Source organism: Myotis brandtii, unplaced genomic scaffold (genome assembly GCF_000412655.1).
Source record: "Myotis brandtii unplaced genomic scaffold, ASM41265v1 scaffold920, whole genome shotgun sequence".
NCBI classification, from domain to species: Eukaryota; Metazoa; Chordata; class Mammalia; order Chiroptera; family Vespertilionidae; genus Myotis; species Myotis brandtii.
This window is the reverse complement of record NW_005371792.1, coordinates 274,587-300,764: the sequence shown is the minus strand read 5'-3', so window position 1 is coordinate 300,764 and position 26,178 is coordinate 274,587. Positions and strand designations below refer to the sequence as shown.

Here is a 26,178-nt window from a genome sequence, read left to right as displayed (position 1 = left end):
GGGTCCCCACTGGGGTGCCTGGCCAGCCTGGGTGAGGGGCTGAGGGCTGTTTTCAGCTGGTCACACACTCTTCAGGGTGTGGGTCCCCACTGGGGTGCCTGGCCAGCCTGGGTGAGGGGCTGAGGGCTGTTTTCAGCTGGTCACACACTCTTCAGGGTGTGGGTCCCCACTGGGGTGCCTGGCCAGCCTGGGTGAGGGGCTGAGGGCTGTTTTCAGCTGGTCACACACTCTTCAGGGTGTGGGTCCCCACTGGGGTGCCTGGCCAGCCTGGGTGAGGGGCTGAGGGCTGTTTTCAGCTGGTCACACACTCTTCAGGGTGTGGGTCCCCACTGGGGTGCCTGGCCAGTCTGGGTGAGGGGCTGAGGGCTGTTTTCAGCTGGTCACACACTCTTCAGGGTGTGGGTCCCCACTGGGGTGCCTGGCCAGTCTGGGTGAGGGGCTGAGGGCTGTTTTCAGCTGGTCACACACTCTTCAGGGTGTGGGTCCCCACTGGGGTGCCTGGCCAGTCTGGGTGAGGGGCTGAGGGCTGTTTTCAGCTGGTCACACACTCTTCAGGGTGTGGGTCCCCACTGGGGTGCCTGGCCAGTCTGGGTGAGGGGCTGAGGGCTGTTTTCAGCTGGTCACACACTCTTCAGGGTGTGGGTCCCCACTGGGGTGCCTGGCCAGTCTGGGTGAGGGGCTGAGGGCTGTTTTCAGCTGGTCACACACTCTTCAGGGTGTGGGTCCCCACTGGGGTGCCTGGCCAGTCTGGGTGAGGGGCTGAGGGCTGTTTTCAGCTGGTCACACACTCTTCAGGGTGTGGGTCCCCACTGGGGTGCCTGGCCAGTCTGGGTGAGGGGCTGAGGGCTGTTTTCCGGCTGGCGAGTGACTGAAGCTTCCAACCGCTCCTTGTTTTCTTTCTTTTTTTTTTTATTCTGGGCCAGCTTTAGCTCTGAGGCCTCGCTGCTGAAAACATCGATACAATGTTGTGGTCCGGCTGGCTTTCAGTCCGGCTGGTTTCTGGGGTTTTGTTTAGCTTCTTATTTGCAACATAGTACATAGTTGCTTAGAGTTGCAGCTGAGAGGCCAGCGAGTTAGTCAAGCGGGGAACGTTGGAGTTCGCAGTCACTGGAGCAAGCAAGCCTCCCTGCTCGCTTCAGTGCATGGCTGCCGGCCGCCATCTTGGCTGACAGTTAATTTGCATAAGGATATGCTGATTAGCCAATGGGAAGGGTAGCGGTCGTACGCTAACTACCATGTTTCTTTTTTATTAGTGTAGATTTTTAAAAGAGTTACACTTTATTTTTTTTTAAATATATTTTTATTGTTTTCAGAGAGGAAGGGAGAGGGAGAGACAGAAACATCAATGATGAGAGAGAATCATTGATTGACTGCCTTCTGCACCCGCCTCCCCCTTCCCCCCCAGGGGATGGAGCTTGCAACCCAGGCATGTGCCCTTGACTGGAATTGAACCTGGGACCCTTCAGTCTGCAGGCAGACACTCTAGCCACTGAGCCAAACCGGCTAGGGCAAGTTTCCTTAATTATTATAAGCTTGGGGTTTCTCTCCATAGCTCAGTGTTCATACCTGTTTCACCTGTTCCTCTTCACTTTGCTTTTGACATTGAGGAACTTATGCAAAAATGAACATACCCTACTGTTATTTCTGTGAGAAATAAATTTTCTACTATTAATCCAACGGCATTAAAACAAAACAAAACAAATCTGGAATGTGCACTGTGTCAAGTGCTTTGTTAGGCCTAGATGAAGGAACATAGGGTTAGAGAAGTTAAGTTGCTTATCTGAAGTCTGGCTCTCAAATGTGTTTCTGTTCTCTGCTGCTTAAGTTGTTCTTGTCTTGAACGCAACTTATATAAAACTAGAGGCCTGGTGCACAAAAATTTGTGCACTGGGGGGGGCCCTCAGCCCGGCCTGCGCCCATTTGCACTCCAGTACCCCTTGGGGGATGTCCACCTGTCGACTTAGGCCCACTCCCCGGGGGATCAGGCCTAAGCTTGCAGTCAGACATCCTTCTGGCAGCCAGGGAGCCCTCGGGGGATGTCCGACTAAAGGCTTAGGCCCCCAAGGGAGCTGTGATGAGGAAGCTGGGGTGACAGAGGAGCCACGCTGCCCCGTCCCGCCACCCCGGGTCGCAGACAGCTGACCCGGATGGCGGCAGGGCAGGCAGGATGGCACTGTTCCGCCCCACCGCCCTGGGTGGCAAATAGCAGGCCTGGATGGCGGCGGGGCAAGTGGTATGGCACTGACCCGCCCTGCCTACAGTATGCAAATTAGCTGCCATCTTTGTTGGCGGTTAATTTGCATATTGCGCTGATTAGCCAATGGGAGGTGTAGCGAAGGTATGGTCAATTACCATGTTTGTCTATTATTAGGTAGGATACAATTAAATATTGATGGAATGTTTTCACTGTATTTAAATAGTATTATTTAAATATTTTTGTGTGAAATTATTGAAACTTAAATTGTGACATTTAAGTTAAATGATTTGATACTTTTTAAAAAGCATAACTAATACTTTTTTTTTTAAAGAATTGTTCTCTGTGTACTTCAAGCTATATCTCAATCCTTCACAAGACATTAACAGAGTATTATTGGCTAGAATCATTCATGCTGTGACTAAAGGATGCTGTTCACAAACTGATGGATTAAATCCCAAATTTTTGGATTGTTTTTCTAAGGCTATTCAGAATGCAAGGTAATTTAATCTTTTTGTATTTTATTGAAAATCCATTTGATCTTGAAAACCATGTTTTTGATTCAGTAACTAAAAATTCTACCAACTTTTAAAACTTGGCTCATTATAGTAGGACTAGTGGATTCCCAAAGGAAGTACTAGTTAGGTCCAACACTTCCTGAATATCCTGCGTACAGACCATGAAATGATGTTCCTAAGTGAGACCTCTTTCTTGCTTTTCTAATGGCAGGAAAGCTAAATGCCCTCTAAGTAGTTTTGTTTTTCCCATTTTTGAGAATAAGAATAAAATAAAATAGTATATTTTGGAAATATCAATATCTTATATTTGTGTTGTATTACCCACTTATTAATGTGAAACAGTTTATAAATGGTAGGTATTACAAATCAGTTTTGTGTAATTTTAGACAGTGTTCCAGAAGCAGAGAGAGCTAACAGGAGTGATACTTAGCACCAAAGAAGAACTTTTTTTTGTTGCTATGTAGTGCTGCTGTTATTTGTGTGTGTGTGTGTGTGTGTGAGAATAGTTCTGAAACTATTATTTGAAAATTAGATATTGTTTTATTTCAGCATGCAACTTCATAACTGTCTTCAGTTTGTGTATTTTTCTCCCTGTTAAACCAATTTGAGTGTCTTTATTTTCTTTCACAGACAAGAACAGACCTCTGCAGGTTTCAATCATATCTTAGCAGCATTTGTTATCTTCCTCAAGGCTTTGGCTGTCAACTTTCGAATTAAAGTGTGTGAGTTAGGAGATGAAATTCTTCCTACCTTTATTTATATTTGGACTCAACATAGACTTAATGATTCCTTAAAAGAAGTAATTATTGAATTATTTCAACTGCAAATTTATATTCATCATCCAAAGGGAGCCAAAACCCAAGAAAAAGGTATAAAGGAAGTTTTTGCTGTTTTGAATTTGCTTCTTCATTGAAACATAGAGGCTTAAGCATGAAATCCGTATTTTGGAGGAGGTAATGACCTACTTTTGGATTGCTGTGCTTACTGATGATATTAGTCATGATGATATTTTTCATGATGATATTTTTCACACACATGTTTTTAGAATTTGGAGCTGTGGTAGAAAATCATATTTTGCCTTACCCTTTTGATTAGTATAATGCTAGATATTATGAGGAATACAAACAAATATGAGCTACTATTCCCTCTAGGAGTTAATTATGCAGCAATAATTAGTTGCTGAGAGGTATGACATAGACTAAGTGTAAAAGAATTTAGAGAAGGCATGGTCTTATTTACCCACACATTGCTTTTATTAGAAGATAAAATAGATAAATAAGGGCTGAAAATAGCCAATCAGGTTAGTCAGGGCCCAAGGAAGATTTATACATATAGCCTTAAACCTCATAGTTACTCCAGGCCCCTGTTTACTGGGAAACCAGAAATGAATGACCCACGCACTCTTAGTCCTTCACATTTGTCTTTCATCAAGAGAGTATTGCTTGGATGGTGTAGCTCCATTCAGTAGACAGGAACTTTATTGGGTGGACCTGGAACAGAATGAGTTTTCTCATGCTCAGCCTGAGTTTGCCTTTGGGCTTGTACTAGCCTTTGGACCAATTCATCCTGACTAGTTTAATGACCTTATTAAGATATCATTCTGCATTGAGTAATAGTCCCTAAAACAAGGGAGAACTGCTGTAGCCACTTTTTAAAATCAAAGGTAGCTGTGTGTATTACATAAGTTCTAGTATATATGGTTAGATATATTTTTAACCCATGTAACCACTGTGAGTCAAAGAATGGTAATTTTTCTTAGTTTATCATCTTTCACATAGCTCTCACCAAGATGAAAATCAGGTTTATTAGAAGATGGTATGACATGTTTAGGGTTTTAGTTAACTGCATATTAGGATGAATCAAAAATTGGCAGGATGAGGAGGCTGCCAGAAATGCTACTGTAGCATAAGGCTAAGTAAGTAGATTTCGTGTTTTCTGTTTTGTTTGTGGGAAGTAATAGCCCATTGTCCCCCCATACTGGTCAGATCACAGTGGAAGTATTAGTAGCGAAGGTATGTGTAAAGTCAGCATTTTAAGAGTCAGCATTTTAAATTGCTGAGTAATAAGTAGACTGGAGTGTATCTAGGGAAAGAGGACTGGGATAAGGAGAATTGTGGATAACATATTATTTGTACACTAGTTGAAGGATGTTTCTTTCTTAGACATACAGATAACTTGGTCCTCATACAAAAGAGGGAAACATCCACTGTATTTGCTTCAGGGGAAAGAAGAAATTAGAGAAAGCTTGGTTGAGATTTTGATTGAGTTGATTAGAGAAAGTTTAGATCAAAATATGGAAGAATTTTATAACAAATACAATTAATTGTGAAATGGACACTGATATGAAGTAGATCTTGTCAAAGATATTGTCAGAGGAGGCATTAGTACTGAATAGAAGGTTGGACCATATGTCTTCTAATGTTGTTTTCACCTTAACAGATGAATAATTTTGTGGGAATTGGTGGTACAAATGGAATATATAATTTTTTGAATTACAGGTGCTTATGAATCAAGAAAATGGAAAAGTATCTTATACAACTTATATGATCTGCTAGTTAATGAGATAAGTCATATAGGGAGCAGAGGGAAATATTCCTCAGGATCTCGTAACATTGCTGTCAAAGAAAACTTGATTGACTTGATGGCAGATGTTTGTCACCAGGTACAGTAGATCTTGTCACATTTTAACATTTCTTGTTAATTTTTTTTACTGGGCTTTTAAAATCTGTGTTCTGATAAAAAGCCTGTAAAATTGCTTTGTACATGTAACTACTCTTTTCAAAGCACCATAAATATTTAGAATTGCCTTCTGACTTAAAAGGTAACTGTTCTGTATATTATAAATTTAGTGAAAAGTGATGATGAACTTTTTCATTCTTAATATATTATCTATAGGAAATAAGATTACCCTAACCCTAATGTTTCTTTGTTGTTGTTCTGTTTTTTGGTTTTACTGAGTTAGAAATCACAGCACAAAATGTGTTATTTTAAAGTGTACAATTTAGTATTTTTAAGTATTTTCACTGTGCTTTATACCCATCACCTCTATTTAATTACAGAACATTACCCCAAACTTTTCACCTATTAGTGTCAGTCCTAATTCCCCACTTCTTCCAGTCCCTAGCAACCCACCACTAACCTACTTTGTCTATCTGTTTTTTCTAATTTGAACATTTCATGTAAGTACAATCATACATAAGTGGTCTTTTGTGACTGGCTTCTTTCACTTAGGATAATGTTTTCAAGTTTTATTCATATTTTACCTTGAATCAGTATTTCCTTTTTTAAAATTGCTGAACCTACTTTGTCTATCTGTTTTTCCTAATTTGAACATTTCATGTAAGTACAATCATACATAAGTGGTCTTTTGTGACTGGCTTCTTTCACTTAGGATAATGTTTTCAAGTTTTACTCATATTTTACCTTGAATCAGTATTTCATTTTTTAAAATTGCTGAGTAATATTCAATTGTGTGGCTGTTTTACGTTTTGTTACTCATTCATCATTTGATAGCTTAATGTTTCTGAAGTAAAACTTTTTCCCTCAAGATTTGGTTAACATCCTAGATCATTTTACTTGTCAATATTTTCTTAATGCTAAATTTATGATTTAATTCCTTTGAAAAAAGAGGTTTTTGCTTTGCTTTTAGATATCTTGGTGTTTTTTTTAATAAATATTGCCGGAAATAAAGCTAATACTCTTTTTGGTAATATTTGCTCTCTAGAGAGCCATTGCAGTCATGCAAAATTGTTTGTTACTTTATGACTTCTTGTATCTTCATTTGAGGAGTGATGTTGTTTTCTAATAGTTCATAAAAAATAAATCTTTATTTTTTTATTTTACAGGTTTTTAATGAAGATACCAGATCTTTGGAGATTTCCCAGTCTTATACTACCACACAAAGAGAATATGGTGTACCTTGCAAAAAGAGGAAAATAGAATTAGGCTGGGATGTAATAAAAGATCATCTCCAGAAGTCACAGAGTGATTTTGAACTTGTGCCTTGGTAAAATATAACTTTTTCCCCCTCTTTCAGTGTCCTTTTAGTCTCATTTAGTTTTTCTCACAAAGACCTCCTTTAATCTCATTAGCCAGTAGGATAATTTCCTTGGCCAGAATGAGGTCATTTGCTCCCAAACCATTCACTGACAAAGGGAAAATGATTGCCAGGACTTGTTGAGATCAACCACCATGGCTCATCTGCTGTTGCAGGGACAGGGCCACTTTTCTTAAGCATATTGCCATAGCAAGGAATAAGCGAGAATGGATGCCTCCTAGGCAATCACTAGTATGACTCATGGAATTCATTCAGTTGTACACCTCAGTATAAAGAGAGTTAACATGCATAGCACCTTTTTGTAGAATTATATTAGGAAGAAATTCAGGATGCCTTAGCTGGTTGGGCTTAGTGGATGGAGTGTCGGTGTGCGTACTGAAGGGTCCCAGATTCGATTCCAGTCAAAGACACGTATGTTGGTTGCAGGCTCCTCCCCGGCCTGGGCCCTATACAGTCGATGTGATGTGTTTCTCTCTCTGTCTTTCCCTCTCTCTTCCACTCTCCCTAAACATCAATGGAAAAATATCCTCAGGTGAGGATTAACAAAACAAAACAAAAAGAGAAATTAAGGATAACATCCAGAAATCACACATATTTGGACCTTATGCCATGACAAAAGGCTGTTTTTTTTCTTGTCTCACATAGTACTCACAATTATTTAAATAATTAAATAATCAGTGGAATTCTGTGGGAAAAAAAAAAAGTTGGTATGGTAGAAATCTTCAGAATTCATCCAGTTCAGCCTGTTTGCTGTACAAAAGAAATAAGTGAAACTGAGAAAGGTTAAGCAGCCTGCCTAGGGACTGTTGGAAATTTGAAGATTATAGTCAAACTATGATTAGTGTTCTTTTGATATTTACTATGTTGATGTAATGTTTAAATATAATTGAGTTGTGCGGGGGAAAGCGTATTTATTTAGATACCTCTTGTTTAAGCTCATGTTTGTTTTATATAGTTGAGGGTACCTAGTTCAATTAGTTAATTTGTCCATTCAGTAAAGAGTTATTTATTGAACAGCTGCTATGTGCCAAACATTAGCGATGCAGAAGTGAATAAGATAAAGTTTCTATTCCTGAATAGCACTCATTTTGGAGAACTCATAGCAAATATTTATTGAATTAACTGAATTAATGTCAAGGAAAAACCGTTTTTTGAGGTTTTGTTTGTTTTTCTGGTTTGAAGGAATATTATCGGTGGCTGAAGAACAGGAATGGGTGCAATAACGCAGGAATATAATATTGCTAATTTAGTTTTTCTTTAAAAGTTTTTGTGTAAGGGAAATATAGCTTACCCAGCTAGACAAAAAGCTGTAACTTCTTGACACTTTAGGAAGTAGGGCCTAATAAAAATTAAGAGCCAGTGTATTATGAGAGCAGTACGGAAAATAATGATGGTGATATTCTAATTAGGGTATTATAAATGGTACTATAGCTATACATTGATTTTTTAGCTTGTTAGTAGAATTGAGTAATTTTCAAATTAATTATAATTTTTTTCAGGTTACAGATTGTAATTCAATTAATATCAAAATATCCTGCATGTTTACCTAACTGTGAGCTATCACCATTATTGATGATACTATGTCAGCTTCTACCTCAACAGCGACGTGGGGAACGCACACCATATGTATTACGATGCCTTATGGAAATTGCATTGTGTCAAGGCAAGAAATCAAACCTAGAAAGCTCACAAAAGTCAGAGTTATTGAAACTCTGGATTAAAATTTGGTCTATTACCTTTCGCAATATAAGTTTTGAACAAATACAAGCTGAAAATTTTGGCTTACTTGGAGCCATAATTCAAGGGAGCTTAGTTGAGATTGACAGAGAATTCTGGAAGTTATTTACTGGGTCAGCCTGCAGACCTTCATGGTAAGTTGACTATGCATTGTATTAGATTTTGCAATTTTCATATTTACATATTTTATTTATATATATACACACACACAGGGGTGGGCAAAAGTAGCAGTAGATTTATCTTTGTGAGTACGCAAACACAGAGTTTATTTTTGTAGAGGCCCAGTGCACGGATTCATGCACCGGTGGGGTCCCTCGGCCTGGCCTGCGGGGATCAGGCCGAAACCAGCTCTCTGACATCCCGCGAGGGGTCCCGGATTGCAGAGGGCGGTTCTTGGGTGACACACCCCAGAATCAGGCTCATCACCTGAGAACTGCAGCTGCCAAGTCACGTAGCTCGACAGCTCCTGTGTTGAGCGTCTGCCCCCTGGTGGCCAGTGCACATCATAGCTACCGGTTGGCAGGTTGGATGGTTGCTTAAGCTTTTATATATATAGATTAATTGTATTATTTATTTGTATTATTTCCATACGGACAACTGTAAACCTACTTTTGACAACCTCTGTATACAAGGTGTCCCAAAAAAATGTATCCACACTTTAACACATTGTATGCGGGAAACGTATTTATAAAACGTATGAATACGTTTCCCGCATACAATGTGTTAACAGCTGATAGCCCAGTTAGGGTTTCTTTCTTTTCAGATTTAACCCATTGGAATTAATAATTATTCAAAGTGTGTGTACATTTTTGGAATGGTGCTGTATATTCATCTACCCCCTGATTTTTGGAATTTGGAATTTCAGTTAAAGATTGTTAAATTCTATTTCAGATGCTTTTAATGTTTGTCCAGGAAGTCTTAATAAATAAGTGTAAATTTAGTTTTAAATGTGGAGAGATTACTGCAGTCAGTTTAAAAGAATTAAATGTTTTAAATTTTTTATGGGTAATTTGACAATTTACCACTTGTTTGCTCAATATTCATAACCCTTATTGTTTTAGTAGTACTACATTCTTAAAGAGGTTACTTATAACACTAATCATTCTTTGTTTTGTTATAGTCCTGTGATATCCTGTTTGACTTTGGCACTGACCACCTGTGTAGTTCCAGAAACAGTAAAAATGGGAATGGAGCAGAATATATGCGAAGTAAACAGAAGTTTTTCTTTAAAGGAATTGATAATGAAATGGCTCTTATTCTATCAGTTAGAAGATGACTTTGAAAACAGTACGGAGCTTCCCCCAATTCTTCACAGGTAGTTTGAGTTCATTGGTGTGCTGTTGTTTTTTGGTTTTGTTTAGTCAGGCACCATCCATTACTATTTGATGCTAGGTGGCTTTATTTTACAGTGATAATGCAGGATTTCCCAGAGCTAGCCCAAATATTAAATAGTCCCTTTGTTGTTACAGTTTACTTTCTTTTTGCCTGGATCTTAGTCCATGTACTTTTACTTTATTTTTGTCACTCTGTCTACACAGTGAGAATAAGAGGGATGTGCACAATGAATGTGCATATAACTCTTTGAGCACTTATGTGTTCTTTTGTGATCTTCTGTAAATAGATCCACCTGAACATATATCCAACTCAGGTGTATCCTGGAATCATAATGAGAGTATCTTCTGGGTGAAATATGTTAAATTAGCGGATGGATGAAATGAGAAAAAGGCAAAATAGGGCATAAGTAGCTTGCCCACGTAACCTTTCCATAGTCAATAATTGGAACTGAGTGATTGGAGGACAGTCATCTGGATCCTAGTACTTTAATTTCATAATTGTTTTATTTCTGAAATGAGCTTTACAAATTTGCACATGATTTTGCTTCTAGAAAGTGTTAAAAATAATAGTAACATAAAATGTATGCTCCTTAAATTCTTTCACATGTTAAGACATTCAGTATAGGTGAAAGCAATTTTAATTTTGGATCCAAATTTTAGAGGTATATATACTAAAGTCAGACATTGATGTTTAAGTTTAAAGAATACTTTAAATGGCTTTGGTGTTCTAAGTGAAGATTTTTATTTTCCTTTATAGTAATTTTCCTCATCTTGCACTGGAGAAAATTCTTGTGAGTCTCACTATGAAAAACTGTAAAGCTGCAATGAATTTTTTCCAGAGTGTGCCGGAATGGTATGTTATCTAATAGAGTTCTGTGTTTTTTTTAAGTTATATCTTTAATTGCATCTTAGAAATGTTGAACTAAATTGGTCAACTAAAAAATCGCAACTGTTAGCTAGGGAAATGTTTCTTATAATATATAAGCTCAGTTGGTTGGGCATTGTCCAATGCACCAAGGGGTTGCTGGTTTGATTCCAGTTGGGGCACATACCTAGGTTGTGAGTTCAATCCCTGGCAGGAGGTGGCTGATTAATGTTTTGTTCTCACATCAATATTTCTCTCTGTCCCTCTCCCTAAAAATCAATTAAAAGAAAAATCTAAACAAAATAAAAAAATAGTCATTAAAAATAAAAAAATAAAATAAAAGAAAAATCTGACTATGTGACCTTCAAAAACGAATGATAAAAAACGGCAATGGCCCTAGCCGGTTTGGCTCAGTGGATAGAGCGTTGACCTGCGGACTGAAAGGTCCCAGGTTCGATTCCAGTCAAGGGCATGTACCTTGGTTGTGGGCACATCCCCAGTAGGGGTTGTGCAGGAGGCAGCTGGTTGATGTTTCTCTCTCATCGATGTTTCTAACTCTCTATTCCTCCCTTCCTCTCTGTAAAAAAATCAATAAAATATATTTTAAAAAAAACACGGAAATGATATTTGAAGAAAGTGAAAACAAAAATAAATTTTAAAGCCTCATTTTAGTTCATGGACTCAAGGGGTTTTTTGTTTGTTTGTTTTTTCACTATGACTGGCATGAAGATTTTTAATCTCCCTCAAAAGGGCTAAGATGAAAAAAAATCTACATTTTGGAGAAATCAAAGGTTAAAAAAAGGAAATGCTTTATAATGTTATTTTCATGTTTATATCTGGTGTTATTAGTGTTTTCTTTTTAATACTTTCTGAATTTTCTTTGAGATTGAAATTTGTATTTGTTCTGTGCATCTGTTAGTAAAATTTGCTGCTGAATAATGAAATTTGGTTCAAGTAGGTATCAAAGTCCAAAGAGGAGCATTTAAAAGAATAATTTAATGCTTGTATAAACAGTCTTTGAATAAGTTAATATTTTCATTTGTATTATATTGCTGTTATATGAAGATGAAATGTTAGGTAGTTTAATTATAAATAAAAGATCTTACTTTCTTTAAGTGAACAGCACCAAAATGAGAAAGAAGAGCCTTCATTCTCAGCAGTTGAAGAACTATTTCTTCAGACATCTTTTGACAAGATGGATTTTTTAGCTGTTGTGGAAAAATGTGCATTAGAAAAGCACCAATCTAGTAGAGGCTTTTCTGTCCATCCAAATCTCAAGGAATCACTGGATCGCTATCTTCTGGGATTATCAAAACAGCTTCTAAATAACTATTCATCTGAGGTGAGATTTTTAAAAATGACGAAGGCCCATATTTCATTCCACTTTGTAGACTGTTTAGGAAGGAGAAACAGGCAGGAAAGGCACTAAGAATGGTGAGAAGCTTCCTTTTAAAAGCAAAGTGACAACACATGTCAGCTAATAGTGAAAACAGCATGAAAAAAGGAAAATCAAAGAATAATAATTTGATACTCTTTGTACCAAAAACTCTGGTAAATACCATAGAAGTAGAATTCTTTGGGTGGGTTTATGGTTAATAATAGTAATGGTTTTGAGTAGAGCAATTTGATGAAAAAGTGACTCAGTTTTGTGGAGGGAACTGTTATAACACCAAAGCATATAATTGAAACTGAATGTCACAATCCTTGCTAAAGCCTTTCTTAGATAATCTCAGCCATAATAATTCATCTTTTGATTTTCATAATACTTAATATTTCTATTTTGAAAGGATACTTAGCATCTTCCTTGTACCATAATTTGTGTTTATATTTTATACACAAATACCTCTTAAGCCATGCTATAAGTTCCTTAAAGGGCATATATGTATTTTTAATGATTTTTGTATCTGCCACAAGCCTTGTTACATGGTAGATGATAAAGTATTTGTTGAATAAAATAAAAACTATAAGCTACTCAAAGAAGTGAATTCATTAGCCAGGAATAGTGAGCTAAAGAACCAGAGAAGGGACACTGTGCCTGTTTCATCTGCCTTAACCTTAGTAACTGACATTCTTCAGGATCACAGTTGTAACCACTTTCATTACAAAGTAACATGGTGTTCTGTGTTTTCCCCTAAAATGCCATTTCCTACAATATAGGAACAACAACAACAACAAAAATCTAGTTTTTCTGTGTAACCTTGGCAAAATCATTAATAATTTTATAAAATTGGCTAAACAGTACCTACTTGCAAAAAATATTTGTGTTAGTCCATGGAATCTAAAAAGCTGAATAAGTTAAGGTTCATGTCCTTTAGAAGCTCACAAGGTCATTTTAATATTTCTTTATATGAATCTAATTTCTGTGTCTGTTCTAAGAGTTACAGACACTTATTTGCCTATCAGGTTTTTTTTTTTCTTCCTCCTTCAAATACTTAAGGGCCTTTGTGTGCAGAACACTGGGCTACTTTAAGAGGAGATGTCTTACTTGGCCATGATTACATACTTCCACTGTTTTCTTGAGAATCCTGGTTATCACAATTCTTCAAGGATCTCTTAGATGTTTTTTAGAGATAACCAGAATTATGCCACTATTAACTCAATTTACTGTATTTAATGTTTCTTATTATGTACATAAATTTTTTCTTATAAGAGAATAGAGGCTTGGTGCATGAATTTGTGCACAGGACCGATCGGGGCCGGGCTGGTGGCGGGGAGGGGATGCAGGAGGTTGGCCAGCTGGCCCCACCCCTGATTGGGGTGGTGGGGGCCGATTGGGGGCCAGGTCAGCAGGGGGAGGGGCCACGGGCAGTTTTGGGGAGCCGATTGGGGTCCCAATCAGATGCACATCATAGCAACTGGTCGTTCAGTTGTTCCGTCGTTCCGGTCGCTTGGCTTTTATATATATAGATAATCATAGTGTACTCAGATTACTTATAAACTATATGTTTTTATTTGTGTTTTACTTTTAAGACTTCAAATACAGAAATGCTTGTCCGGTGTTCAAGTCTTTTGGTGGGTGTTCTTGGTTGCTATTGTCATATTGGTGTAATAACTGAAGAGGAAGCATATAAATCAGAATTATTCCAGAAAGCCAAGGTATGAGAATTTATGTAAGTTCTGGATTAATTGAATGAAATATATCCCTGGGAAAATTAGTATACATGTTTAGAAAGCACAAATATTTATGTAGGTTAACCATTTCCCTTGTATTTATGTAGCCTGAGAAGAAATGATACTGTGTGTTCTTCCTTGAGATGTGAAATTATTTTAAGCCAAAAATAAATACAGTAATTGAAATAATATTACATTAAAATTTAATCTTAACAAAAATTCTTATTTTTATCTTACTTTAAAAAGTTTTCCTGTGATCAGTTATCCTAAAGAATCCTTGACTAAGAGTATTAATCAAGTAGGCACTCAGCATGAAACTTATTTTCATCTCTGGGTACTACTGTCAGTTGTGTGATTTGTACGAATGGGATAATATATGTCCTTTAAAAATTGTTAGTAATTTTTAATTATGCTATAAATCAAGTATAACTTCTTAAATACTTAATTTTACCTTTAAGTAAAACTTTTAAAAGCAGTCATTAAACTCTAATTTTAACTGAAATTTGAATTTTTCCTTCTTTATTTTTAATAGTCTCTAATGCAGTGTGCTGGAGAAAGTGTTACTCTGTTTAAAAATAAGACAAATGAGGAGTCTAGAATTGTTTCATTGAGAAATATGATGCATCTATGTACAAGTTGCTTATGTAACTGTAACAAGGTAAGATGTTCTTCCTGCTTGACAGTATAGCCTTCCTAGGGGATTGATAACTGGTTGGTGTTGTTATTATTTTTTGTTTTTTGGTCCATTTGTAAGTTTACACACTGATATAAAATTAAATTGAATGGAAAATAAAAGGTAATATCCAGAGGAATAAAGCAACAGATAATCAGAATTTCTCATGAAACTAATTTCATCATTTCAGGAAGGTTTCAGAGATTATTTTACCACTGTTATATACTACATACATGACTCTTGCTGCCAGCATATTTTCATCCTATATAATAAAAGGGTAATATGCAAATTTACCCTAATGGCAGAACGACCGGGAACGACTGGTTGCTGTGACGTGCACTGATCACCAGGGGGCAGATGCTCAATGCAGGAGCTACCCCCTGGTGGTCAGTGCGCTCCCACAGGGGGAGATTCGCTCAGCCACAAGCCGGGCTGACCGTTGCGAGCACAGCGGCAGTGGCGGGAGCCTCTCTTGCCTCCTTGGCAGCATTAAGGATGTCCAACTGCGGCTTAGTCTGTCAGTCAGACATCCCCCGAGGGCTCCCAGACTTCCAGAGGGATGTCTGACTGCCAGGTTAGGCCCAATCCCCTGGGGAGTGGGCCTAAGCCATCAGTTGGACATCCCCCGAGGGCTCCTGGGCTGCCAGAGGAATGTCTGACGGCCAGTTTAGGCCCGATCCCTGGGGAGTGGGCCTAAGCCGGCAGGTGGACATCCCCCAAGGGGTCCTGGACTGCGAGAGGGCCCGGCTGAGGGACCCCCCACCCCCGAGTGCACGAATTTTCATGCACTGGGCCTCTAGTTCATAATAAAAATGTGTTGACTGCTAGCTGTTTGATGTGCATACCACTATACCAGGGATAGTGAGCACCACAAAGATAAATAAGTCCAGCACATATGTTACTCTCTTTTTGCCCATATAGTCCTATATAACGTTTGGTGGGAAGAGTGCTACTGTGTATAATCTTTGTTTTGTTTTGGAGCGGGTCTGAGGGGGTAGCTGAGCCAGTTCAAATTGTTAAAAATAATTGGAAACATTTTGAAAGCTGATGTTAAGTACATGACCATGTATCAATATTATCAGCATGTATTTTTGGTTTTGTAATGTGGTATTGTATGTTTTGCTGTAAGTGGGGAAGGAGAGAAAAGGAAGAATAAAATGTAAGCTACAATTATTGCTTGCTTATGTTTAGGGTCATTAGCTGGTATTTTACTTTAATGTTGTTTATGCACAGTGGTAGATACGTAGTTATTATTGTCTAAGGAAAGATAATAGTATTTTTTGAAGTAATTTATAACTTCTCCCCAATAGCAAACTCTTTATCTGTGCTTTTTATGTTAGAGAATTTTCAGTGTAAAGGAAAATTTACATTTCAGTCAAGATAGAGAAAAATATTATTTGTCAAGAATAATTGTTTTTATTTCTTTGTTTGCTTGGTTTTTTTGTTCGACTTCATTACAGCACAGTCCAAATAAGATTGCATCTAGCTTTTTCCTACGATTGTTAACATCAAAGCTAATGAATGATATTGCTGATATTTGTAGAAGTTTAGTAAGTATGCTTCTTGTTTTACTACCATATTTCATTGATTTTAAGATGCTTCCCCCCCCCCATTGAAATATCTCTTAAATGATGCATTTCACAATATATGGCATTTTATACTTTCTAAATGTGGAAATTAAAGTTATTTGGTTTGGGGGTGGGTATATTTCATTGCTTCTTAATATCAGTACCTAGCACAGTGCTTGGCTTTTTTTTTTATTATTCTCAATAAATAATAATAGACTGAACAATTAGGAACTAAGCATCCAGGCTCATATCTATTTCTCTGTAACATAGTTCTCTATTCATAAAAATAAAAGCAAAAACCTTGCCAGAGCAGAACATAGTCTCATCATGGTATTTGTTTTTCTTCTTCCATACAAATGGACTCTGCGATGCATACTTTTTTAACTGGAATAATACCTGGCACACAGAGTGGATATTCAAATATCTAATGAGTGAAAAAAATATTCTCTAACTGAATTAATTTCATTTAATAATAAATCTTGGTCACTTTTTCATGTCACTGCTTAGTATTACACCTTCCACTTTTTTAGCAGTAGCCTGATATTTTATTATATGGGTATGGTATATATGTAGTTTTAACCCATCAGATCTTTTTTTAAAAGTAATTTAAAATTTTTCAATTATATTTTATGTTACAATATTATGTTAGTTTCAGGTGTACAACCCAGTGATTAGACAGTTATATAACTTACAAATGATCACCCTGATAAATCTAGTACCACCTGACACCATACATAGTTATTATAATATTATTAACTATATTTTCTACGCTGTACTTTACATTTCCATGACTGTTCTGTCACTACCAATTTGTATTTAATCCCTTCACCTTTGTCCCCCATCTCCCCAATTCCCTCCCATCTGGCAACTGTGAAAATGTTCTCTGTATCTATGAGTCTGTTTCTGTTCAGGTTCATTTATTTTGTTCTTTAGATTTTACATATAAGTGAAATCATACGACATTTGTCCTTCTCTGTCTGGCTTATTTCACTCAGCACAATATCTGCAGGTCCATCCATGCTGTTGCAGATGGCAAGATTTCATTCTTTTTTTCAGTTTGACTCATACTCCATTGTATGCATGCACCACTTTTACTTCATCTGTTCATCTTTTGATGGACACTTAGTTGACTTTCATATCTTGGTATTGTAGATAATTCTGTAAGGAACATATGGATGCATATATTTTTTCATTTTAGTGTTTTTGGTTTCTTTGGATAAGTACCCGTAAGTGGAATTGCTGGGTACTTCTTTGTCTCTGGTTATAGCCTTTGTTTTAAATTCTGTTTTGTCTTTTATAAGGATTGCTATCCCAGCTCTTTTGTTTGTTTTTATTTTTATAACATATTTTTTCCCATCCCTATACTTTTAGTTTATATGTGTCTTTTGATGTGAAGTGAGTCCAGTTTGTCTTTTGATTGGAGCATTTAGTCCATTTGCATTTTTAAAATTAATTGTTAATAGATATGGAATCTTGGTTCTTGAACTTAATTCATTCCAGAAGGTTGTTCAAGGAGCGATTTATTTGAAAATCAAATCATTTTTTCCCCATTAGAAATAATGTAAATTGAATTAATCTGTTTCAGACCCCCCCAAATGATTTTCTTCTTTAGCCTTTCTTATATACAGTACATGTCTAATGTACTGTTTAATCTATAAATAAACACTTCTTTTCTTAAATTTATCAAAACACTCCCTATTAGCCTTAAACAAATCACTTTTAGCATTCGGTCTAGGGATGTCTTTCAGGTCTGCATACAGTATCTTTGCTTGTCTGTGTATTACTGCCTCCAAGAAATGGCTGTCACTGGCTAACTGCTTTTCATCTGTCCAAACCAACAACAGTTTTTCTGCCTCTTTAATTGTCTGTGATCGTTGTTTCTTTCACACTTAGCAATATTAGCACTCTCGATGGCCTCTTTCTGTTTTAAAATTGTGCTAATCCTTGTTTTCTCCAGCCACAAAAGCATTCTCTTCTTTGTTTGCTGCCTGAAAGATTCCTTTTGTCATGCCGAGGTATCAGCATGAAAGGGTTGTCAGGTAGAAAACCAAAACTTAACAATTGGGACATTTTTGCTGTGAATAACTTGGTCGAAACCCAAATTGTTTGAAGATGGGAGATGTTCAAGAAATAAGGTTTGAGTGTATTTATTGCCATTTTATTATTCATATTTTTTATCTCTTTTTATTCTGTTTTGATGGTGATGAACTAGCTTTTTCTAGTCCGGGAATCTCTTTATCCTTCCATTCTAAATGATAGCTTTCCTAGGTAATGTTGGTTGTAGGTCCTTGCTTTATCTCTTTGAATATTTTGAGCCACTACTTCCTGCCTGCAAAGTTTCTATTGAGAAATCAGCTGACAGTCTTATGGGAGCTCTCTTGTAGCTAACTAATGGGTTCCTTCTTGCTGTTTTTAAGATTCTCTCTTTGTCTTTAACCTTTGGCATTTTAATTATGATGTGTCTTGGTGTAGACTTCTTTGAGTTCATCTTGTTTGGGACTCTGTATTTCCTGGACTTCTATGTCTATTTTCTTCACCAGGTTAGGAAAGTTTTTTGTTACTATTTATTCAAATAGGATTTCAATTCTTGGCTCTCTCTCTTCTTCTGGGAGGCACCCCCATAATGTGAATGTTGGTACGCTTGATGTTGTCCCAGAGGCTCCTTAAACTGTCCACAATTTTTTGGATTCTTTTTCTTTTTGCTGTTTTGATTGGGTGTTTTTTGCTACTTTATCTTCCAGTTGCTGGTTTGCTACTCTGCTTCATCTTCTCCGTTGTTGATTCCCAGTAACTTCATTTCAGTTTGTGTATCTTTAATTGGGTTCTTCTTTATGTTTGCTATTTCCATTTTTATATTTCCTCTCCTTATTAAAGTTCATTTAATTCATCTGCCCCTCCCCTAGGTTCATTGAGTATCCTTCAACCAGTGTTTTGAACTCTGCACCTGGTATTGTTTGTCTCCATTTGTTTAATTCTTTTTCTGGGATATTGTGCTATTGTTTCATTTGAGACATGTTTTTTTTATCTCCTCATTTTGGCTGCCTCCCTGTGCTGGCTTCTATGTAGTAGGTAGAGCTGTTACATGTCCCCGTCTTGGCAGAGTGGTCTAATGTAGTAGGTATCCTGAAGGGCCTAGTGACACAGCCTCCCTGGTCATTTTAGCTGGGTACTTCAGGTGTGCCGTGTCTTGGCTCTGTGACCCCTCCTGTTGTAGTTGAGCTTTGATTGTTGTTGGCACATCAATGGGAGGTATTTACCCCAAGGCCGGTTGGCTACAACTGGCCGTGACTACAATGGACAAGCTCTTATGTAGGGGCCAACCCCAGGGAGCAGGACTTGCTTCAGTGGGGCTCTGGTGCCTGATTAGTTCTCACCTTGAGTGTGCCGCTGGTAGAGGTGGTTGGGTGGTGTTCTGGCATTGTCTGACACTGTCCACCTAGTGCGCTAGCTCTGGAGTCCTCTGGGAGGTGCAGACCAAAGTCAGCTGCCACCCATATCCTGCCCAGGGCCACCCAGCATGAGCTACAGAGCGATCTGCAGAAGACTGCTACCTGTGCTGGGCTTGGAGGTGATGGGGAGAGCCCGTGCTGTGAACAGGGGCCAGCTGTTGCTCTTGCCAGGCCTGGGACCATTAGCAGGAGGTATGAGGCATGCCGAGGCCAGATCCTGCTGGTTGAGGTAGGGTTTGTGAACTTTTGAGAGATTTTGGGAAAGTTTTCAGCAGGAGCCAAGACAGGCTGCTTGTATGGAAAAGCTACTGGAAGTTGCTTGGATGGGCCCACAAGGTGGGTAGGGCACTGTCTCAGGGACTTACCAGGGTGGGGTGAACAGTTAATCAGACTCAGATATGGTGCTTGCCTGTGGGCCCTGTGCCAGGTGGTGGGGTCGGGGGGAGGGGACTCAGAAAAGGAACAATGGTTTTTGCCAGCACTTCTGTCTGGGTAAAAGCCACTCTTCCAGTCTTCGCCCCATATCCAGACAATTCAGTTCCTCCCTGTGTGTCCCTGGTGCCTGTTGAGCTGCTGCCCCAGTGCTGGAGCTCAGAGCAAGTGAATCTGAGTAAGTTTTTGCAGTGGAGCCCTTTAAGAGGAACACCTGGGACTCCAGCAGCCCTCTGTCTCAACCACAATCCCTGCTGGTTTTCACAGCCAGAAGTTATGGGGACTTGTCTTCTGGCACTGGAATCCTGGGTTTGGAGGCCTGGTTTGGGGCTGGGAACCCTCACTCCTCAGGGGGATCTCCACAGCCAAAATATCCTCCTGATTTTTAAAACACGTGTGTGGGACTAGCTCCCTCTGTATCTCTACCTCTTCTACCAGTCTCATTGTGGTTTCTTCTGTATATTTTTATACAGACTTTTGTTCAGCTAGATTTCAGGTGATTCTGAGTGATGGTTGTTCTGGAGTTTAGTTGTAATTTTGATGTGCTCCTAGGAGGATGTGAGTATTGCATTTATTTATACCTCTGCCTTGACTGGAAGCCCAGTGCATTGGTTCTTAATTAACATTTTAAGTAGTTTCTATTTTTTTCTGTGGTAAAGGTTGTTTTGTCTACTTATATCTGTACCTATGAAGGATGAAGGAGATATTCTAGAAATGAAATTACTTCTTCAGAAGGAATGTGAATTTTATGTTTTTGATGGATATAATAATTGTCCTCAAAATAATCATATCAGTTTATACCTTTTTCCACACTGTTATCAATTTTGGGTAGTATTAAAATTTCTTAGTGTAAGAAATTTTTTGTAAAGATTGCATATTATTCTATTAGGTAGACATTACTATTTATATCCATTTTTCTGTTGTTGGACATTTAATAGAAATAATCCTGCAGTGTTCATGCATATGAATCTTGAGCCATATGATTAGGTGAATTTTAATTACAATGTGCTTTGGAAAGAAGCCAACTTGAAAAAACATCTTTCTTTCTCTTTTGAAGGTCTCCTTTATAAAAAAGCCACTTGACTATGGACAAGCAGAATCAGTGGAAGATGACACTGATGAAAATGTAAAGGAGATGGAGAATCAGTCATCCATGAGTCTATTTAATGATTACCCTGCTAGTAGTGTTAGTGATGCAAATGAATCTGGAGAGAGCCAGCTTATTATTGGTAAATATATATTTACTTTGTGGGATTTCTTTTATTTCTTCATATTGATTTTACATTACAAAAATCCTCATTGATACCAATTGTATGCTCATTTTATTTTTTATTTTTTGGTAAAGTTTATTAGGATTGTTTTTTTTCTGTACCCTTTAGATTCTTTAATTTTAATGGAATTTATTAGTTTTCTGTTCTTCATAAGGAAAATTAAAATAATCACTGAAGAGCCGAAACCGGTTTGGCTCAGTGGATAGAGCATCGGCCTGCAGACTGAAGGGTCCCAGGTTCGATTCCGGTCAGGGGCATGTACCTTGGTTGCGGGCATATCCCCAGTAGGAGATGTGCAGGAGGCAGCTGATCGATGTTTCTCTCTCATCGATGTTTCTAACTCTCTATCTCTCCCTTCCTCTCTGTAAAAAATCAATAAAATATATTTAAAAAAAAATAATCACTAAAGAAAATCATATAATAGATTTTTTTTGAAAATTGAAAGCAGGAGAGTGATAAAGTACCCATAATGCCATCCTTTTAAACTTTTTCTGTTATTTGTCTGTAGACCTTTTGAAAATTATAATTAGCATTGACATTCTTATGTCTTTTTTACACCTTGATTTTTTAACATTAATTATAAACATTTTTTTTTCATTGAGCTGCTTGAATTGATGAGCATATTTTTTAATGGCTTCATAGTATCCCAATTAACATACATAACATAATTTACTTGACCATTATTTACTGTTAGAAATTTAGATTTCTTTTCTATTTTCTTACAATTAATAGTACTGCACTGAATGTCCATATAGATTTTTCCATAGATCATTTCTTAATGATAGAATCCTGGGGTAACCTTTAATGAAGAATTTTGAAGCTTTTAGTGTTTAATTGATTTCACCATATACTTTAATCTTTTTTTCTTGATAGAGGGGAGGCTATTTGAGCTAATAATGTTCCTTGTGTGTGGCTGTTGTGCCCTGCTCTTAGTTTTAATAAGTGCTTTTTATTTCTAGGTGCCATGAATCCCTTAGCTGAGGAACATCTGTCAAAACAAGATCTGCTTTTTTTAGACATGCTCAAGTTCTTGTGCATAGGCGTAACCACTGCTCAGACCAGTCCTGTGTCATTTAGAGCAGTTGATATTCGGAGGAAATTGTTAATGTTAATTGATCCTAGTATACTAGATCTTACTAAATCTCTCCACCTACACATGGTGAGTTAAGTAAAATGAAGATTCTTTATAGTTCTGTCTGGCATTGCTGCTGAAGATAATAGATTGACATCAGAATCACATAGTACCTGTAAAGTGTTGAAATTGCTTTCTTGATAAATGAATCTGAGACTAGTTATAAAATACACTTTTTCCTTTAAAGTGCTTGGAAAAAAAATGTAAGTAGACATGGAAACATTAAAACTTGGATTGACTTTAGGTAGATTTATTATCTTAAGATATACTTAATTATAAGTTCTTTAAATTAGGCCAAGAAACACAGATTCTGAATGTAAAAGTAATCTATATATATAAGAGACTAATATGCTAAGTATCCGACTGCCTGACTGGTCGCTATGACATGCACTGACCACCAGGGGGCAGATGCTCAACACAGGAGCTGCTGTGACAAGCACTGGCCATTTACAGAGAAATGGCAACGCAGAGTTGGCGCTGACAAAACAACAATCGGCTTCCCCAAGTGGGATACAGGCCCCGTCACCACCCTGGAGTGACAGCCCACCAAATTGCAGCCAATGCTGCCAAGACCCCATGGTACAAAATGCAACCTACAGCCCAGTCCATCCCAGAAACAGTGGCTGTGGGCACCGGATAATGATGTCACATAGCAACAACTAGCTTCCTTTCCCTAGCAACTAGCCTCCTTGGATTTTCTTCAGCCTAGAACAGTGATGGCAAACCTATGACACGTGTGTCAGAGGTGACACGTGAACTCATTTTTTTGGTTGATTTTTCTTTGTTAAATGGCATTTAAATATATAAAATAAATATCAAAAATATAAATCTTTGTTTTACTATGGTTGCAAATATCAAAAAATTTCTATATGTGACACGACACCAGAGTTAAGTTAGGGTTTTTCAAAATGCTGACACGCCGAGATCAAAAGGTTCGCCATCACTGGCCTAGGAACACGACTTGCTTTATAGCCAGGTGGAAACACTTTACAATTTAACCAAATGTCTGTGAAGCATTTTCCCGTGCCTCATCTCATTTGATCCTCACAGAAGTCCTGGAATAGGCAGATAGGAGATTCGGTGGAATCCTATTTCCTATTCATTACCTGGAAAATGGAGATTTAGAAAGCTTAGAAACGTGACCGACTGAAAAGAAATAAGAAATGGTGGACCTTGAAAATGACTTCAGGTTTTCTCACTGCACAGACTATAGTCAAACACTGCTGCAGTTAAATATTTTACCCTTTGTTCTCCCTGCGTGATCTACAATAATAATCTGCTTTGTGTTGATAATTTGCTGCTGTGTTGCTGACAATTACCTGAAAGAGAAGTTGGGGTGCTTCATTGGACTGGAAAAAGTTTAGCTACATCAGAAAGCAGGTCTAATTAAGCAAGTTTATCTATATTTATATGTAAAGCGCTCGCTGGCGCCAATCGCACCCGTGTGTTTCGATCTGTCATTGTTGATTGTGAATTTGGTTGACAAATCTATTATAGAGAAAGGGTGAATAGCAATATTAAAATATTTCTTCTAATTAAGGTACGTGCGAGGTTAGAAACAATATAGTTTTAGATTCTTGTTCAGGCACTTAATCCCAGCAATTAATAACTATCATTAATTGAATTCCTACAATAAATGTTAGATCTTTACATTCATTTTCTTTAATCCTCACAGTAATCTGGCTAAATAAATGCTATATCCCCATTTTACAAGTGAGAGTACAAAGGCTCAGATGACTACAATTTTTTTGTTTTTTTAACGTTTTTATTGATTTTTAAAGAGAGAGGAAGGGAGAGGAATATAGACACAGAAATATTGTTCATTTGAGAATCATAGATTGGCTGGCTCCTCTAAGCCCCCTACTGGGAATCGAGCATGCAACCTGGGTCTGTGCCCTGACTGGGAATCGAACTGGTGACCTCTTGGTTCCTGCGTTGGTGCTCAACTACTGAGCAACACTAGCTGGGTGACATTGCAAGTTTTTTAACCGCACAAGTAATAAGTTGTGCTGGGATTTGAATCCAGCTCTGTTTGACCTCAATTGCTTTTTTTCTTTTTTTACTATACTGCCTTTTAAAGAAAATCACTGGTCTGGTGTGTGCTTGTGTGTATGAATATATGATTTTGTGGTTAAATATATACTTATTTAAGTAAATGACATGTTTAAAAACAATTGATTTCTCACTCCCTACCCTCCACCCACCCAACTATCCTAGTATCTAGTGCTTTTAAAGGAGCTTCCTGGAGAAGAATATCCTTTGCCAATGGAAGATGTTGTTGAACTTCTGAAACCACTATCGTAAGCAATTAAAACCATGTTATGTTCACTTAAAATTTACAAACTAACTGATGTGTTCTGTTATGCTTATAAAGTTAAACTTTTTCTACCATAGCAAATTGTGTTCTTTATATCGCCGTGACCAAGAAGTTTGTAAAACAATTTTAAACCACATCATTCATTTAGTGGGGAACCTATGTCAAGGCAATATGGATTCTGAGAACACAAAGGATGCTCAAGGACAGTTTCTAACAGTTATTGAAGCATTTTGGTAGGTACAGATTATTCTGTGGAGTTCTTTTTTTTTGCTTCTTCTGATACAGATGTAACTTTTACATTTCTGCATTAGTGATTTCTTCTAATCCTTAATTGTAATTACATATTCTTTTAACAATAGTAAATGTAATTTGTGTTTTTTTCCCCTTAATTTCTTGAAGAACTACATTGTATTTTTCTTAAGGCTTGGCTTTCTAAAGTCTGTTTAGTATTTCCCTGCAAATTTTGAATCACTTAATAGTTTGATATGTATGGTGAATAAAGCAAAGTACATCATGTCGAAATCAATGGAATTGGCCTTATCAGTATCTGGTTATTTCATGTATATAATCATAGTGTGAGACGACACTATGATACTTATAGAGTAGCACATATATATAATTTAGAGCTCTCATATCATTTGACTGTAAAGGACTTCAGAATCAATATAGAAATGGTTTTTAAATTTTTCATATAACAACAAAGACTTAAAAATGTTTCTCTTTAAATTAAGATTACTATAACATGGTTAACTGAAGTAAGATAGCTAAATCAGACATATTCATAAAAATCTAATAATATACATTAAAATGAACTAAGCATTTCTTTTATATGGAATTCTTTTTGGAAGATGAGAATATTGGCATGTGCCACATAATGATTAAAATTAGCATGGAAAGAAATTTTGGAAGTGATTTTTTTTACTGTGCTTCTATTGGAATAATTATTTGACATTGAAACACTTTATTTCAGGCAATTAATCAAGGAGGGGAAATGCACATTCTCTGTAAGAATGGCACTAGTAAAATGCCTGAAAACTTTGCTTGAGGTGAGTTACTCCACATTAAGTGTTAGAAAGTTTTCCATAAATATTAAAAACAGCCTTTGTTTCTGCTTGTTAATGGGTGATTTCTTTCTTAGTATTTCGTATTTACCCTAAGTTGTTCTTTTCCCATAGGCTGATCCTTATTCAGAATGGGCTATTCTTAATTCAGCGGGAAAAACCTTTTCTGTAAGTGAAGTATTTCCACAATTTCTTGCTGATAATGATCACCAAGTTCGCATGTTGGCTGCAGAATCAATCAATAGGTAATGAGTCAAATATTTATGAAATGTCTGGAATGCTGCAGATATCAATGCAATGCTAGCATAGTCATGGGTTACTTGTTGCGATATTAAAAATAGCTAATCACTTATGTCAACTGTAATTTTTTTAAAAAGCTAATAGTTATTGAGCATATACTGTATGCCTGGCTTTTATGTTTTTTCATATATATATATATATATATATACATATATATAT

General features: G+C 37.3%; 1 protein-coding gene across 1 annotated transcript in view; it reads left to right on the top strand.

Moving 5' to 3' along the window:
- ATM (ATM serine/threonine kinase) overlaps window positions 1-26,178 on the top strand; it is a 128,643-nt gene that overhangs the window by 15,985 nt on the left and 86,480 nt on the right. The window contains exons 6-22 of the mRNA XM_014532886.1: window positions 2,529-2,694; window positions 3,343-3,581; window positions 5,211-5,374; window positions 6,558-6,718; window positions 8,269-8,640; window positions 9,627-9,821; window positions 10,598-10,693; window positions 11,822-12,047; window positions 13,676-13,801; window positions 14,349-14,474; window positions 15,950-16,039; window positions 20,996-21,167; window positions 22,169-22,368; window positions 24,559-24,641; window positions 24,736-24,891; window positions 25,629-25,704; window positions 25,834-25,964. Of these exons, the coding sequence (XP_014388372.1) occupies window positions 2,529-2,694; window positions 3,343-3,581; window positions 5,211-5,374; window positions 6,558-6,718; window positions 8,269-8,640; window positions 9,627-9,821; window positions 10,598-10,693; window positions 11,822-12,047; window positions 13,676-13,801; window positions 14,349-14,474; window positions 15,950-16,039; window positions 20,996-21,167; window positions 22,169-22,368; window positions 24,559-24,641; window positions 24,736-24,891; window positions 25,629-25,704; window positions 25,834-25,964 (2,779 nt within the window). The remainder of the gene's footprint in view (window positions 1-2,528; window positions 2,695-3,342; window positions 3,582-5,210; window positions 5,375-6,557; window positions 6,719-8,268; window positions 8,641-9,626; window positions 9,822-10,597; window positions 10,694-11,821; window positions 12,048-13,675; window positions 13,802-14,348; window positions 14,475-15,949; window positions 16,040-20,995; window positions 21,168-22,168; window positions 22,369-24,558; window positions 24,642-24,735; window positions 24,892-25,628; window positions 25,705-25,833; window positions 25,965-26,178) is intronic.